Source organism: Alligator mississippiensis, chromosome 2 (genome assembly GCF_030867095.1).
Source record: "Alligator mississippiensis isolate rAllMis1 chromosome 2, rAllMis1, whole genome shotgun sequence".
NCBI lineage: Eukaryota > Metazoa > Chordata > Crocodylia > Alligatoridae > Alligator > Alligator mississippiensis.
In genome coordinates, this window is record NC_081825.1 from 291177433 (window position 1) to 291195391 (window position 17959).

General features: G+C 42.6%; 1 protein-coding gene across 4 annotated transcripts in view; it reads right to left on the reverse strand.

Annotated features, from left to right (window-relative positions):
- Nucleotides 1-17959, reverse strand: part of BRF1 (BRF1 RNA polymerase III transcription initiation factor subunit) — a 257854-nt gene that overhangs the window by 177356 nt on the left and 62539 nt on the right. For all 4 annotated transcript variants that reach the window (XM_014598772.3, XM_019479955.2, XM_019479954.2 and 1 more), the window contains one exon: nt 4178-4351. In XM_014598772.3, the coding sequence (XP_014454258.2) occupies nt 4178-4351 (174 nt within the window). The remainder of the gene's footprint in view (nt 1-4177; nt 4352-17959) is intronic.

A 17959-nucleotide genomic window follows, 5' to 3' on the forward strand; every position in this document is an offset into this window, starting at 1 on the left:
TTCCATTCAAACAGATATGTAGGGGTGGAAAAGCTTTTCACAACATTAAAGAGAAACAAGTGAGGTCTGTTACCATTCCAAGAACCGAGTCAGCAGCCAACTCTGCAACGGCGTTGAGCACCTGTAACTTCCAGTAGTCAGAGGGTACTGGATAAGCTCAGCATCTCTCAGGATTTGTCCCCCCCCCCCCCCCCCCCAAGAGTGGGATAACCAGTTCTTCCAGTCTTTAGTGCTCTGAAATGTGTAAATGCATGACCTTTTCTGTATTTCTACTTGTGTTCTACCTTTACAACTGATAGCAACAGTGCAAATCTCTTTGAGAGATTACAATGCAAGCTACTGCATGCAGTTCATCTAAATGCTGATGAACTGCAATTCCCAGATTTAGCTAATAATTAACAACCCACACCTCCTTTAAAAATATTAAGATGGAGGAGGCATAATGTGAAAAAAGATTAAATGAAGTGTAACATTGAAGCTGGTAGGCGAAAAATAAATAAATCTATGAGCAGTGACTTCAAGTTATCTGGGATATAATTTTATTTTATCTTTTCCTAGGAACTAGAGAATCATTGTAATTTGAATTAATTGCAAGTAATAGCATACAATTTAGTTTGCTGCACTGTTACTTGAAAAATATTTCTTAATAAATTAATGTAAAAAGTGACTAATTATTTAACTAAATAATATGGCAAGAAAATAAAATTTGGTATTAACTTTACTTTTTCTAGTTTTGACTGGAATCTAAACACTCAGAACGCACATTGCACCATTAGATTTGCCTGCAATTTTCCTGAACTTCTTAGCACAGCTTGGCCATCAGTATAACTGTATCTAGAAAACAGAATATTATAAGAAATGTAGACTATGCAGGTAAGCTATGAAGGTAGAGTATTTCCACTGGAGACAAATGTAATCTCCTCCATCAACTTGAACTTACCATGGTCAAAAAAGGACTGCTTTAACTCCTCCCATTCCCTCCCCTCCACTGCTGACACCAACTACCTTCCTTGCCACCAGACCTGCAGGTGGGACCATCACCTTTCCCCATCAGACCCAGGCTTTGTTCACATCTTTGCTGCTTCTTTCATAACATTGAGTTGTCTTTTGTTGCTATAATTTATTCACACATCGTCTCCCATCTCAGACACTGCAACCTGCTTTCATCTAGTCTATCTATACCCACATCCATGACACCTACAATCTTCCATTGGCTCTTTTAAGCAATCCAAAATTAAAATAACCCATTTACCACTTCAGATCATCTCGGCCATGCTACCTTCCTCCATGCTACCCCTTATATCTAGATCCCCCTGCCCTCAAAAATGATTCTCAAGACCTTAACCTGTTATTCCTCGTTTGTGCTAAATAATCTCTTCTGTGATGCTTCTGAGGAATTGACAAACTGATAATGGAGAGATTAAATCCTTCTTTTTAAGCCAACAAGCTAGCAACATATATCAAGCTAAAAATATATATACAAACACCATGCGTGTTTTGATGAAGCCCCTCTCCCCTCAACCATCTTATTTTGCCTTCTGTGTGTCCACACCATCTAGGAGAGAGCGAAAATCAAACCAACTGCATGTGTATCTTCATTTGGAGTGCACAGCTCTGCTTTGCTGGTTATTTTGCACTCATTCTCTTCATCTGCTTTTGGTCTCCCAAGATTGAAAGCTTTTAGCTGCGTCTTATGCACAGAGCAGGCCTCTTTCTCTGGCTCAGAATCAAAATATGGTAGATTTTGTCCCTCTAATGGACATAATCTCCCATCGCAATCTGAGGCAATATGCATTTCCCAAGGTGCATTTCAAACTCTCAAGCTCTCTAAATTTCAAAATGAAAAGGTTAGATACTGGAAAAAGAGAACAGGGGATTCTGTGCCCGGTACCTCCACGTTTGCTTTTATCCTGAACTGCAAGTTATTGCTCCTGAAGGAAAAGCAACAAGTGGAATGGCGGAAAGCAAGCAGAACGCACACAGCACAATCTGAATTCATCCTCTCCAAGCAGATCACCCTGATCTGTCAAGCTTTTCAACACAGCTGAACTCTTAGTATCAACTCTAGCTGCTGAATGGGAGTTTATGTAGTAGATTAGAAAATCACCACATGTATAATTGAGCCAGATGGCTACACATACTACCACCTCTTGGGATCCAGATGTCATGGCAACCATAAGAAGAAAGGTGAAGTAGTTTTGCCCTGTTAAAATAAAAAGACTGAGCCTGACTTAACACCCTTATACACGGCCATTTCTGTGTGGCATATCACATAAGAAGCTACATTTTAAATAAAAGAAAAACAAATAGGCAAATTAATTTAGGCATCTGTGAACTGCCAATCCCTACAGTGTTTTTTGCACATAACTTCATTACACAAACTTTCAACAGAGTGTTATAGGCATATCTAGATGTTTGGTTTGTTTTTAAGTGCTATGAACAACAGAATAACACTTGCTACACAGATGACTGGCCCAACAACATGCTTGCTTGTTCCCTGCCGCCTTGCTGTTTAAAACATTTGATATGTTTTAATATCTCTGTCGGAACAAAATCAAATCTACACGCCTTGGCTGTGTCACTGTTAGACGGTTTCACTTTATGACTCAACTATCACTTTTAAAAATGTCGAAGTCTGGCAGCTTTTACTTTTTTTAGCACAATAGCTGGTTAAAGTGACAGCTTTGAGCCACTTTTACCCCAAAGTTTAGGCTTTCTAATACCAAACTTTTAAATACTTAAGTTTAGTAAGAAAAAAAATATTTTTATTTTTTATACCAAGATTTGTTTGCAGCTCCACAGATGAAGCACTCTCTCAATGCACTACATTTCTGAAGCACTCTTTGTAATATTTTATTTGAGACTCTGGAAGTGAAAATGATTAATCAATTTTCTAAAGAGAAACACAATATTAAACTGAATGGTATAAAAATAAAATTACTCAAATAAGGTGTTCATGACATAAAAAGTTCCTTTAATGCAAACTAGTACAGTTAGATATTACAGAACATCTCTTATACACTTCGACTTAATGCTACAATTTTGCTCCTAGCTCTTGTAACTGATAAACCTGGCAGTACAAAATATGAATGTTTAAGTTCATAGGCATCTAGTACTTAAGACAACTTTGACACAAACCCCTACAGGACAAAAGAAAGATGATCTAAAGGACAGGACACTGGCGTAGAAAATCCACGTTCAGTTCCATGTTCAGCCTTGTGTGATCTTTGAGCAAATTCCTTTATCTCCCATACGCAGTTTCTTAAACCTCCCTTCACACAGGTGTTAAAAGAGTAAATCCCAGTAATGACTCTGAGGTACAGCAGTGATAACAACCAGCTGAATACCTGGATCCACTAAAAACCACCCACTGTGATGGCTTAAATAACAACAGGACCCACTTCTCCTTTGCTAGAGGGGAAGAAAGCCTGCATCCTCCAGTTTGGCTCACAAGAGAACCGCAGGGGCTTTGAACACCAGGCTGAAGCCAGCAGATGACAGACCACACAGATCCACTAGCCAAATACCCCTCTCTGCCTAAAGAGGCAGAGGTTGTGAGATTAATGTATCTGTGCAGCTTCAATGACAAAGCAGCTTCACTGCTGCTCTGCTGCACAGCTAAAGTTGACATCAATCATCCCACTGCAGTGTACAGCTCGTGTGGAGCTTGATTCAGCACCAAGGAAGGCAATGAAAGCTTCTCTGTTGACTTTGATGTGCACCAAACAGGGCTTTAGCCAGGCTACCCACTGGAAAAGAGCTCTGTCCCTTAACGCTTACTGTTATGGAATCCTATTTTAAAAAACTGAGTCCAGAAAGAGGCCAAAATTTTACAATGACCAGGAAATAGATGGAGAAGCTGAAAACACTGGGAAAAGTGAGGAAAATTAAAGAGCGTACTTCTAGCATAATCTTATCGTTTACAAAGGGCCAAATTCTGTTGGGGATACACAGGAATGATTGCCACTTCATACCCCTAGCAAAGGCAAAATTTGGCTCCAAACATTTCTCTTTTCAAATACAAAGAGGAAAGGTGAAAGCAGGCGTCTAAACGTTCTAAAAGCAGGTTTGTATTAATAGCACAGGGACAGGGATTTTAACTCCGTCAAGCGTGTAAGTTGCTTTACCTAAGGGATCCAAGAAATACCTTTCATACCGCTCAGATGTGAAAGGATACGAGGAGTTCCTTCTGTTCTACACACCAAGTAGAGACACGCAGCAATTACGTGAGTCATCTTTCTTCCACGGGTGAGGTGCTTGCTCACTGCCATCTTGAAAAAATTAAAGGCAGTATCAAGACAGTGCTGGTTGAGTTGCAGCTGGTTTCCCAAATGGTGAATCTGGCGTTTCCCTAAAAAACAAAAGAAGAGAGAAAAGATTTGAATTTTGCAATTTATCTACTTCTTTGTGATTTATTCACCAAATACAGTAAGAAAAATGTTGTTCCAAATATTAACTACAGAAGTCTCTCTATCTCCATAATTTACTGCAGAAGAGCTTCCTCCTTTTACCCAGTCCCAGACAGTCTGTCTATAAAGGGCAAAGCAGTACCACAGGGAGAACCCACATGCCAACTCTGCATGCAGCTCCTCAACTGGGAACAAGAACAATAGTACAATATAGCATGCAGGGCAAAACGCTCTCCTGAGAAGAACCTATTGTTTCCTACACAACACCACACCAATGCAGCTACGCTGGGGCCAGATCATGAGCTAGCATGAACAGAGCTAGCACCTGAATAACACCTTGCACCACACAGATGTCACCAAAAAAGCTAACAAAGTGTATCCTACAGTAAGCCTGCTTTTGAAGAAGAATTTAAGGAAGAATTTCTTAGTTCATGCAAACCCACGGAGATTATGTCCTGAAATATCAGGTCTGTCCATTTACTTTGAGGTACCCACTTCGAGACTGTTACCATCTGATTTCTAAGGGATCAAAACCCCACAGCTCCCACTGAAATCAACTAGAATTGTAGGGGCCACCAGCACCCTCAAAAAATAACTCAACCGTAAGTCCAACTTTGCTCACCCAAGAACTGACTCAACCCATCAACTATGGACAAATGTAGCCCCATTATTCATTATATCCAGCTGACAACATTCAAAATATGCTAAGTACTTTTTCAAAAATAGGAAGATTTGTCCCAAAGAGCTTGAAAATTATCTCTCCCACTGAGCAAGTACTATACTTCTAAAAACTCAAGTAGTGGTATAGTTGAGTTAATTTGCAAAAACAAATGATACATTTTGCTGCACTGCTTCAAAAAACTGATGAAGTGTGCAAGTCTCTCCAACCATGGGGCAAATACATAAGGACAAGAGCTAAGCTCATCCATGGTCGTCTCCACTAGGGAAGTCTTTACTTCATATGTACATGTTATGAGTAGCGACTTCACTGAATGCTTGGCTGCCAAATTATATAGACTGGTTAGCAGCTTCAGAAAAATTAATGTGCCTTCACCCTTAAAAAAAAAATTAGTAAATACTTTAAATGACTCATGATAGAAAGTGGTTCAACTGCTAAGACAGCTGTGGAAAACAAGCCCAACCCTTGTTTACATGTTATGCTACCAAAAACTGTGCCAAAGAAAGAATTAAGTATAAGATAGCTGAAGTCAGGATGACAAGAGTACTGGGTTAACTAGCCAATGCCCATCGGTCAGACAGTACTTCAAAACAATAAAAACCCTTTAGTTCAATAAGACAGATGTTTCCAATACACACACACACACACACACACACACACACAGATACAGTATATATACATAGATATCTCTATATCTCTCTAGAGAGAGAAATCTATATCTATAGAGATGTAGATGTAGATATAGATAGCTATATCTAGCACTCTCTCTGTACATAGAGAGGGGAGCACTATACATACATACATACATACATACATACATACATAGCGCGAGAGCAAGAGCGAGAGCATGCACTAGATGTATCTATATATAATATCTAGATATCTAGAGACAGAGAGAAATCTATATTATATATATCTAGATTTATACAGATAGAGCTATATATAGATATCTCGATCTATATCTCTATATATTCACAAAAACATGCATCCATTAATTTCAGTAACATTATAAATAGTATGTGTACTGTAATTGAGAAGTAGGGTGTAAAAATGTGCCAATGGCATATCCACAGTTTCCTAGTTAAGACAATGGTAATGAACACAAATATACATGCACTCTTTACTCTGTGCGACCTTCTAATCAAGCACTTCCTACATGAGCACCCGTGCTACTACGTTAGGGTCACTATATAATCTCTGCAAAACACCGAGTCAGCACCGCTCTGATTTAATGCCACTGAGGAGGCTCCCGCAAATCTAATCAAGGCTCCATCAGAGTGCACCGCGCAGGAAGCCATGCACACAGGTGTGTCAATCCCCGCTCCGCACACATGGAAGTCATCAGAGCTCATCAAGGAGTCGGGCTACAGTCACTTTGGGAAAGACCGCTCCCAAAGGAATTTCAATTTTGCTCGTTTATTGGACAGGGAGTAGGAAATGATAAACAGTTTTCAAATGAAGGAGAGAAGTTGGGTGGGAGTGGTAAGGGGGCAGAGGAGATGTTTCATCTCAAGTTTGTTTTCTTTCCAAATATCAAGTTACTGGGAGATGAGCCAAAATCCGCTCGCGTCAAAAGGAGCTTCTCCATTAACTTCACAGAGTCCTGGTTCAGATCCTGAGTTGCCAAAACCCTTCAGATCCAGTCGTCCCCTCAGAACAAGCCGCTCTTCCATCGACTCTCTTCCTCTCCATCACCTTCTGTGCATTTCCCTCTAACCTAGAGCCTTGTATTCAAGCTCCTTCTATCCCGCAGACCTTTTATTCCCTCTTGTTTCCCTCTCAGTTTATTTCAACAATTTTCTTGACACTCCTGTCATTCTAAAAGTCCGCCATATCAATGCTCCTGCCTGAGGCAAAACCTGCATACAGCTATTAGTAGGCACCTGTTATCCCCCGGAGAGGAATGCAATCAAAGAGATACTTCTACAGAGCTCCCAGGCCGGATGATACCAGGAAATGACGAGAAGAGGAAGGTTCCAGAGGGGAAAGATCTGAATTTTCAAACAACAAACTCAAGATAATAGTCATGTTCTTTCAAAGGCACTTTTCTTCCCCACTGAGCAGGCCACACCCCAAAGTCATCATGATTACTCTTCTTAATTCTTAACTTTTTATTTTTAAATGTAGGAAAACAATTTGGTGTAGTCCATCCTCTGTCGAGCCAACACCACATTTGGTTAATTAGCACATGCTTTTAGAGTAAGTTTTCCATCCAGCATCAAAACTTAAATGCGGTTATCTCTGGGGTGAAGAGCGATTCTCCATTTATCTTGCCAAACTGAGTTCTAAGAAGACAGAAGATGCTGATGTGTAAAGACAACCTATTTAGGAACATGGTATCTTATTTTGCACTTTTTATGCAATACCCTTTGGAGATCTTGCTCTCCCGTTCTCAGCAGGGCTTAATGTCATTTGTTATTTGCATGCAATGACTCCTGCCAACTTCTGCAATAAGTTAGCTCACCCCTGCCCTCTAATGCCATTTCTTTGGACACTACTTTCCAGAGCACTAACTGCCAAATCCAATTGTGGCTCTAGTGGTGGGAAAGTAAATTAAAGTCTCAGAGAAAGATGTGCCCTTCTCAATAGGCCTTTATTTATGCCAAGTGCACTAGTAAATGAGGTTCTTTCACTGGTTTTCCAAACAGGCTGTGCTCAACTTAAGCTCCTGTTTCAACTAAGATGGGTCATGAGACAATCCGCAATTAAACTTCTAAAGATTCCTATAAAGCAGGGATGTCAAACTCATCTGGCTGCGAGAGGTGGATGAGGGTCGCTGGACCGGTGCGGATGTGCAGCGCCTGTGGTGCCAGGTCCAGCCACAGCATGAGGCCAGCAAAGCAGTGCCCATGGTGCCCAAGCTGGCCCTGGCATTGCAGAGAGCAGGAAGGGGGGCAGGGAAGGGGCAGCATGCAGCCCATGCCCCGGACTCTCTGAGCCATGTGCAGTGCCAGGTCCAGCCCGCGTGCTGCACACAGCACATGCCCCATGCCAGCCCCTTCTGCTGCACAAGCAGTGAGCCCTGGGGCCAGCACATGCTGCACATGGCTCGTAGGGCTGGACTGGCCATGTGCCTGGCACACAGCACAGGGGGGATGGTCTGAGGCATGCACTGCTTGCGGTGCCCCTCCAGACCCAGCCCTTCACATTGGTTCTGGCACCCAATCCAGACCATCCCTGGGGCCAACGCATACCCATGCCACGTGCAGGACATGCAGCCTAGGTCCAGCCCACAGGCCAGATCATACAGCTCCGTGGGCTGGACTTGGCCCACAGGCCGAACGTATGACACCGATGCTATAAAACAACAATGTATTTTGTATTCCATCCATTCCCTTTAACACCTGTCTACACTCTTCGAGAGACCAGCATCTCCACTGACATGTCACCTCCTCTCTCCTTCTGTTGCTCTCTTAACAAGTGAAGACCAATGGACTGTTTTACCTTCCCTCCGCTCAGGCAGGTGACAACCCAAAGGAATAGGAGATTTTGAATTTTCCAGCAGCAACGTTCCAGCCCCTTCTGCCCATCCCACCAGTTTGAGGACTTCCAAAGCGGTTGCATGTTTCTCCAAGTTTGGTTTGTTACAATAGGGAATTCTAATTTTGGCCTTCTGAAGGGAAGACATTTATAACCATGTAACAAGGGCTCAGGAAAAGACTTTGCGGGTAAGAAATATGTCCCGATTACTACCAGCACAGACCAGAATGAGGATATATGGATACATCTACACAGGCTGTTAGTCACGAGGTTGGATGATATGGGCCTGACCATACGCCCCATGCCCCTCCAGGGTACACGTAGCAGCAGGAGCCCCCACCCCCTCCCCACAGCTCCATCCCAGAACCCTGTCCCGGCTATGTAGTGCCTGCCCCTGACCCACTCCCTCCCTCACTGCAGGGCCTCAATCTGCCCCCACATACCCCTTCCCTCCCTCCTTGCCCCTTCCCCTACAACAGACTTAACAGCCGGAGGCAGCTCTCCAAGTTGCCCAGCTGCATATCAGCAATTGGATCAGTATCAGCCAATATAGCTCATTTAAAAAAATTAATTAAAAAAAAAAAAAAAAAAATCGGTCATCAGTATGAGCCCAAAAAATCTCTATCAGTGGACCCCGAATAAAACACACCCTGTCATGCTGAAGCATCAAGAAAATGAACCACTGCCCACAACATCCAGCTTACCCATTTCTCAGTTCCTTGGGAGGAGGAGACTGGGTGAGAAGAGAGAAAGAGGAGAGAGTAAGACAAGTACTTGACAAAGTTTCCTTACACTTGACAAAGATTTCTTAGCTTGAATACTTGGGGTGAATATACTACTCAGCTAGATGCATCTTTCTGCTTACTGTCAGCTTACTGTTACATCTTCCTTTCCAGGGACATGTAGATCTCTGACAGATCCTTGCATCATTTCTCCGAGCCAGGATTTTTTTTGCTAAGAGAAGAGCTTAGGCCTTCATATTCCCCTTGAACATTACACATATCATTAAAGTGGGGACAAGCGTCTTGAGGAAGATGAGTTTTGAGGTATTCTTCCAAAGGAAGCTCAGCAGAAAAAAAAAAACCAAAAACTATTGTGACTTTTTCCTCAAGCAAAACAATAGCAAAACATATTCCCCTCTCCCCACCCAAAATGAGTGAAAGGAACAGTGAAGAAGCCTACAGATGTTTTATGAGGTACGTGACATGTGCTAGGCAAATCCTATTTATTCCTCAAACATAAAAGCCTACACTGTCCAAAATAAAAGTCTACATTTCTGTAAGCAAAACAGAGAATCAAGCACCCAAAGCTACTGACAAATAAAGCTAATCACTTTCTGGATCTCTGCTTAGAAACAAAATGCACTTATATTTATTTCACTGTTTTATCACCAGACCTACTAAAATCTAGTTTCATCAAAAGTAACTTGTGTGTTACACACACCCAGGTGACAAAGAGCTTGTTGGCCCGGACAGGTATGTAGGACTTATAAAAACAGATAAAGATCCAAACTCAACTCTCCTGTCTTCATGTCTATAATTTTATACCATTTGGATGCAATGAACTGTGATAAATCAAACACAGACTTACGTAGGAATCTGGATCTTCCTTTTTAAATGCAGCAGTGGCAAGTACAGCAAATGCAGCAAAGCACCGACATCGAGATTGCATTGCAAATTCTTATAGAAACAAGAAGTGGGAAATCAGCTCTTTCCTCATAAGCAACAGCTTCTTCCTTTTTTAGAAATTTGTCACTACAGAAGCACCTCACTGAAGAGTTGCTTGCTCTTTCCCACCATCCCAGAGGAAACTTCCCACCGTGCCTTTTATGGGCAGATCCTTTAAAAGTTGCAAAGTCAAGCAGCTGCAGCCTTAAATAGACCTAAAATGATATTTTCTTGCTTATCTCCTACCCTTTCATCAGATAAGTATTCCTGATAAATTTCCCTCTGTATTATCATTAAAGAAATGGCACATCATCATCATCATCAGTTTCAGTGCACAGAACTGGTTTCCTGGAAAACCAAAAGCAACTAAAGATAAGAGCTTAAATGCACTGCTGCTGCAATACCAAAATACCTCATCACAAGCTATTAATCCATATTCTCTCCATCTTTCCTTTTATGCTAATGATATACTTAGTGGTACTGTAGCAAGTTAACATTATTTGAATGAAGCAAAGTTACAGACGGTAGTGAATTAGATTTTTTTGTAAGGTTGCAATGACAGGAGACAAACATGAAAGTGGTAATAGAAAACAGACTAGACTCCATTAAAGGCAATTGCTTGCATGGTGTTACGCTTGCTACAAACTCATTATTTAAATCTGAGTTATTTTAGTGAGTGAATTCACTTCTCTTTGCAAAACCGCACCCAAAAGATCTCTTTCTATAGCATTTTGAACATGTGGGGGCTGTTTGGGGTGCTTGGCATTGTCACAAATCAATGCTAAAAATTGAATGCTAAAATCTCCCACCTATTTTCACTAATCCTCTTCAACCTGCTTTATTCTTATCCTAAAAAAGACAACAAAAAAGAGTAACATGGTAAGGACAACCCAAGCAGCTGTGATGGACTATGCGCAGAATGAATCCATGAGACTCGACAGGATCAGGGTCTAGTTCCCTAGAAAGATCCTGCCCAAAGCAACTGTAGATTCTGCTAAAATGGCCAAATTATCTCAACATTAAACAGCACAAATTGAGCATTAAAGGCTCTCTTAGTGGAACCAGACCATCATGGGGGTTTTCAGAAGGGCCTGAATATGCATGGCTGCAGGGACAACATTCACAGAGAGGGTAGGCATGGGAAAAGGCTCCAAACCTTTTTTTAAGAAGCAGACAAGCCACTCATAATATCTGTAGAAGCAGTAAGAATTGTAATGAGAAAGGATGAATACAACCTGGTGAATAGAGAGAGAGGGGATTTATGCAGGTGTATAACAAAGTTGGATGCAATAAAGGAAGGGGAGATAATAGCTTCAAAGAGGGGGAAAATGATCAGAAGAACAGAAAAATACTGTTCAGATTGTGTAAAGACTACAGGGAAACAATGTGGGTGGCAAGAAAGACCAAGAAGAAAAGGAACTGACACACTTTTAGACAAAGGCATGGCAAGTAGAGAGTACTTTGTGGAAACACTGCAGAGAGAAAGTGATGGCAGAACTTCTATACTCCTTTGGGCGTGTGGGGAAGGGAACCGGGAAGCACCAAGAGTAACATCCAGGTTAGGGAACTGAGTAACTGGGAGGAAGTACGTCTTAAAAGGAAGAACTTGAAGGGAAGGGAAGGCAATTAATGTTGTTCCCATCAAATCTAACATCAAAAATTAGCTATGTTAAATATGTAGCTTGTTTTCTCTATTTTTAAAATTAATGTGGGAGAGGTGGGGTGAAAACTGAAGGTCTAGGAAGGTGGAGAGAGAAAGGGAAGGAGGTGACATGGACCGTGGACTGTAAGGAAGAGAGAGGGAAGATGGAAATGAATGCCCACACAGCAAGCAACACCCAGCTGACCTCACTGACATCTAGTGAAGGCCATCAGAAGGCTTCCTCCTGCTCCTTGGCCGTTTGCTCCTAGCTTTTGCCAGGGACTTCCCTGCTATTCCCACGTCTTGATAAACTGCTAAGGCTGTTTGCTCACACTAAGCTGTGTTAAGTAAAATCTGCAAACAAAATGATAAAATAGTGATGGATGGCTTTGTAGCTGAAACTCTTCAGGCTGTTTCAGATGATCTTTGGAAAAAAGCAATTGTTTTTAAAATTTCAGAAGTTATGCAAAATCTGATCTTTTTCACTCAAAAAGATTGTAAAATACCCATTTAATCCTGAATCAGCTGCAAGGTTGTCTTGCTAGCGAGGAGTGTGAATATACTCATGGTTTATGAAAGCTATTCTTTAACTGACATTAAAGGATTAGAAAGAAGAAATATCCAAGAGCTTCAAGACACAGCTACTGGTGATAACAATGCATCGTCCTCTATTCCTATCAAAGCTTATTATTTGTATTTAATCTCCCTCCCTCTGTTTGGTTCCCGTGGTCTTTTTTTCCCCCATTTGGGTTATATTTACCACCCATTTTGAAATGGAACAAGTCTTAGTGGTATTTACACAACGCGTATCTACATTCACAAGCTTTACTTAGCTCTTGTCAACTGTTAATATAAGCACAACACAAAGCATTACCACTGAACTGAGTACTTATTGCATCGCCCACCTAAATCATTACAGACAGAGGGGATTTGCTCATAACACTGTTTATCTGACCATATTAGGCAGGTTTTTTAATTTAAAAAAAAAAAAAAGAATTAAATACATTTTTTTTCAGCCACACCAAAATGGGCAGAATCTATCAGCATTCAGCTAACAATACATCTCTGACAAGCTAAGGAAGATGCAAAGTTGCAATACAAATCTTAAAAAAAAAAAAAATTTCCTGTTGCCAAAAGAGATTCCCCAACCATCAGCTTCTGCAAAACCCGTGCTTATTTGAAACACAAGGTTAAGTTTGCGTTACACAGTCCCTTCCAAATGCAACCAGAGTGCAGAATTGATGCGGTGGCGCCTGCCTGCTGATAGACCGCTCCGGTGCTTCAGCGGCTGGCCAGCGCGCTCCTAACCTGCAGCAGAGGGAAAACTGACATGAACTGTTCTTTCGATTCCTGTGGGCATCAGGTCAACTGACAAGAATCAAGTTAATTCCACTCTCTTGCTGCTTGAGAAATAAGGAAAAGCAGCAGAAAAGCCAGGCAGTGGTTATCCATCAGCAAGAACAACAAACTGCAAAACGGAGACATCCTCCGTGGTGGCAGCAGCTACAAAGCTGACACACCAAGATGTAGGACACCATTTATTTTATTTACTTACTTATTTATTTGATTTATTTGCTGCCCTTCCCAACACAGGCTCGGGTTAGAAGGCCAACAGAAACGCATCCTATCAGTGCTCACAACAGCTAACAGTCTCTAGATTTATCACAGGCCCTCTAGATGGACGGGGAAACGAAAGAAAGGGAAGGAATCCCAACGCTCTCCCCCTATGTAGGAGTGAGCTTTTTATCTTGGTTGCTGTCAATGCACAGTGCTCTCCTCCCTCCCCTGCCTGGTTGAATATTTAGTCATCTGGCAGTTAAATACGTCATAAATGTTTTCAAACCCACTATGTGAAGAAGCAGAGGGGGAGGAAAAACAAAAAGACTGCTAGAATGAGTGAAAAAGCAGGTGGGGATGCTGGGGAAGTATCATGTATCTGGCTGAGTTTCCCTTACTGGACAGTCACTAGACTGCTGCGAGTGCAGAGGCTGAAATCTCACCTTGGACTGCTGCACTCAGCAGAATCAGAGCCAGGTACCCGACTTTGGCCTTTTAAAGGACCCACTCCAGCTGCAGACCTTGTTAGGTCCTCTGTCAGCACAGAGGGATGCACTCAAGTTTGCTCCTCTGTGACAAGTGCTATCTCCCACAAGCCTGCCAAGAAGTTCGCCAACCTTCCCCTGCATCCCTGGGGGGAAATCTTCCTGGTCTACAGGCTGCTCCTCGAGATATGGAGAAGGTATAATCCTGCCTCAAGTTACTACTCTCCAGACTGGGGTGAGGATCATCCGGGGTTGCCCAGGATCCTTCTCTTACAGCTCATGGCTTATCTTCCAAAACCAGCATCCCTGCTATAATAATCCATCCATTTCCTCCCCTCCCCTGGGCAAAGCTTCCTGCAGCCCCATGCACCCTCCCAAGTTCCACCCTCCCTTTCCAAAGCCTTCTCTGCTCTCTGTCTGGGAATATCCTGCTTCCCAAACACTGGCGTTACAGAGGTGGTGCACGCACCTACTCTGGACACTTTTAAGAACTATTTGGATGCTTATCTTGCTGGGATCCTTTGACTTTATCTGACTTCCTGCCCTTTGGACAGGGGGCTGGACCCAATGATCTTGCATGGGGAGCAAACAGGAAGAATCAGAGATCCTAGTACAATCACAGCAGTATGATGCAACTGGGATTAATTACGGAGATGTGGTGACATAGTTCACGTGACTGGAGTATGGTCATGGATGAATACAGCTTGCTCAGGAAGAACAGGCAGGGGGGAAAATACATTTAAAGGAGATTGTACAACACTTCAGAAAATGTACACAAGTGGGAGGAAGGCCTGTTAAAAGGTCAGAGGGAAGAGCAGCAGGGGGATGTCATGGTGGGCACTTGCTACAGGCCACCACACCAGGAGGAGGTGGATGAGACTTTCTTTAAGCAACTGTCGGAAGTTTCCAAAACTTGGGACATGATTCTCATGGGGGCTTTAATTATCAGGACATCTGCTGAGAGGGAAACATAGCAATGCATAAGCAGTGCAGCCAATCCTTGGAGACTGGTGAGGATAAACTTTCCAATACAGACAGCAGAGAGGCTGGCTGGGGGCAGGGGCTCTTCCCAAATTTGCGGCTTCATTGTGGCATGAAGAGCTGACTTGCAGGCATTTCCCAGTGGCCCCACCCCTCGCCACTAATTGGTGGAGAGGTTGGGGAGGAGGGACAAGGAGTAGGCCGCTATCTTGGCTGCTACCTGCCTTTTGCCTGCCCCTTGCCACTGATTGGTGGAGCCGCCCAGGAGGGGAAGGAGGGACCGGGGGGGAGGCAGCATTTTATTTTTATTAAGTTGTTTTTGGTGGGATTTTTTTAAGTGATTTAAAGGACAGTCACAGATTTCATGGCTTCCACAAAATCACAAATTGACTAGGTCCCTAATGACAGGAGTTGTAGATCCTAAGGGAAGGAAGGAAGGAGAGCAGCAGAATAAAGACACTGGACTACAGAGAAGCAGATTTTAGCAAGCTCAGGGAAGAGCTGGGCAGAATCCCCAAGGAAGCAAGTTTGAGGCATAAAGGAGTCCAGAGAGCTGCCTGTACTTTAAGACTACCCTTATTAGAGGGCAAAAAGCAAGCTATGCAAAAGAAAAATAAAGTGCTGTCTAGCCAAACTTGCCTTTTGTTGCAATCTCATCAATGATTTGAAAGTAATAAAGGAGTCCTACAAAAAGTAGAAGTTTGGTAATATTGGTCACATTACTAGGGAAGAGTACAAGAGTATCACATGGGCATGTAGGGAGAAAATTAGGAAGGCAAGGCATAATTTGAGATCCAACTAGCAAGGAACATAAAAGGCAATAAAAAGAGATTCTACAAATATATCAGAAGTAAGAAGCAGACCAAAGAAAGCATAGGTCCCTATAAAACGTGGAAGGCCACCTAGTTATGGGTGATGCAGGGAAGGCTAATGTATTTAATGCCTTTTTAACTTCAGGCTTCAGAAGCAGGGGCAGCTACCAGATGTGAAGTGCAGTTAGTAATAAAGATAGGGAAGCAGACAAACAGCCTAAAGTAATGGCAGAACAAGTTACATATTTCTTAGAGAAATCAGATGCTTTCAAGTCAGCAGGTCTGGATGGGATGCTCCCTAGGGTACTGAGAGAAATAGCTAAGATAATTTCAGAACCATTAGGCATCCCTCTGAGAACTCAGAGAGATCAGGTGAGGTCCCAGATGATTGGAAAAGCGCAAATACAATGTCTATCTTTTAAAAACAGGAAGCAAAAGGATGTAGACAATTACAGACCAGTCAGCCTGGCTTTGATACCTAGAAAGATCATGGAACAGGTCCTCAAACAATGCACTGTGAAGGACCTAGCTAGAGAAGAACAAGGTGATCAGGAACAGCCAGAATGGCAGCAGGGTTCACTGAGAGCAAGTCATGCTTGACCAACCTGATTGCCTTTTACGATATGGTGACAGGCTCTATGGATGGAGGAGAGCAGTGGATATGATGCACCTTAACTTTAGCAAGGCTTTTGACAGTCTCCCACAAAATCCTCATTAACAAAACAAGGAAATGTAGACTTGATGAAAGCACTGTAAGGTGGATAACATAACTGGCTGGACCATCATGCTCAACAACTAGTCATCAGTGGCTCACGGTCTAGTTGGGAGGAGGTATCAAGTGAGATCCCCAGGGGTCTGTCCTGGGTCCAGTATTATATATCTTCATCCATGATTTGAACAACGGAACGGAGTGCACACTTAGCAAATGTGTGGATGATACCAAGTTGGGTGGAGCTGCAGACAAGGTGGAAGGCAGGGCTAGGATTCAGAATGACCTGTATAGACTGGAAAAATGGTTCACAAATCAATCAGACAAGATTCAGCAAGGACAAGTGCAAAGTCCTGCACTTGGGAAATCTATCTAGTGTGTTCTTGCTGCAGAAGAGCCAACAGCATACTAGGTTGTAGCAAAAAGGAATGATACCTGCAAATAAAGAAAAGTGACTCTTCTGCTCTATCCAGCACTAGTAAAGCCTCACTGGATTACTGTGTCCAGTTTGGGGGCCCACACTTCAAGAAGCATGCAGACAGATTGGAAAGAGTCCAGCAGACAGCAATACAATTTATAGGTGCCTGGGAAATATGACTTATGGAGGAGGCTGAAAGAGCCAAGACTGTTTAGTTTGAAGATTAGAAAACTGAAGGAAGATCTGATAACAGTATTCAAATACCTAAAGAGTGATTATAGAGAGGATGGCGATAAGCTTTTCTCTGTGGCCACAGGGCAGTGGATCCCAACTTTTTTTTTTTTTAAACCGCTGCCCAGCGGAAGCGAAACAGGGCGCACAGCGCTGGCTGCCTCCCTCCCAGGACTCCCCTGCCACCAGCTGTAACCCCGAAAGCTCAGCTATGACCCCAGAAGCCACTTGCCCAGGCAGACAGATGGGGGGTCTGAGTGGGGGGCTTGTGCCACGACCCGGCAGCCAAACCGCTGCAGCCTGGTACCGGGCCATGGCCTGGTGGTCGGGATCCTCTGCCACAGAGGACAAAACTAGGAGCAATGCCTTCAAAGTATGGCAGCAGAAAATATTTAGGTTTGAGATGAGACAAGGAACATAAAAACACCTAGAAAAATTTAGATTGGAGATTAGGAGAAACTTTCTGACTACACAAGTGGTCAAGTGTCAGAACTGGCCACCTAGAGAGACTGTGGCATGTCCATCCTTGGAAATTTTCAAGAGCAGGTTAGACAGACATTTGACTGGAGTGGTTTAGTCAAGGGTGATTCTTCCTTAGGCAGAGGGCTGAACTAAATGATGTCATGAGGTCCCTTCCAGCGCTATTTTCCTATTATCAGAAATCCTAAACTGTATAGACACAGATTTGCCAAATCATCACAAATATGAAAAGAAGCTAGATGAGAAAGTAAGGAAAAATGATGCAGAGAGAGAGAGAGAGAGAAACATGGTTAAGGAAAAAAAAGACAAAACAGTTACTGAAGACACCACAAGAAAAAATAAAATTTGATCTAAAATTAGATAAAAGTTGAAGTAAAGCCAGGAAGGGAAATGCAATACAAGAAAAGCA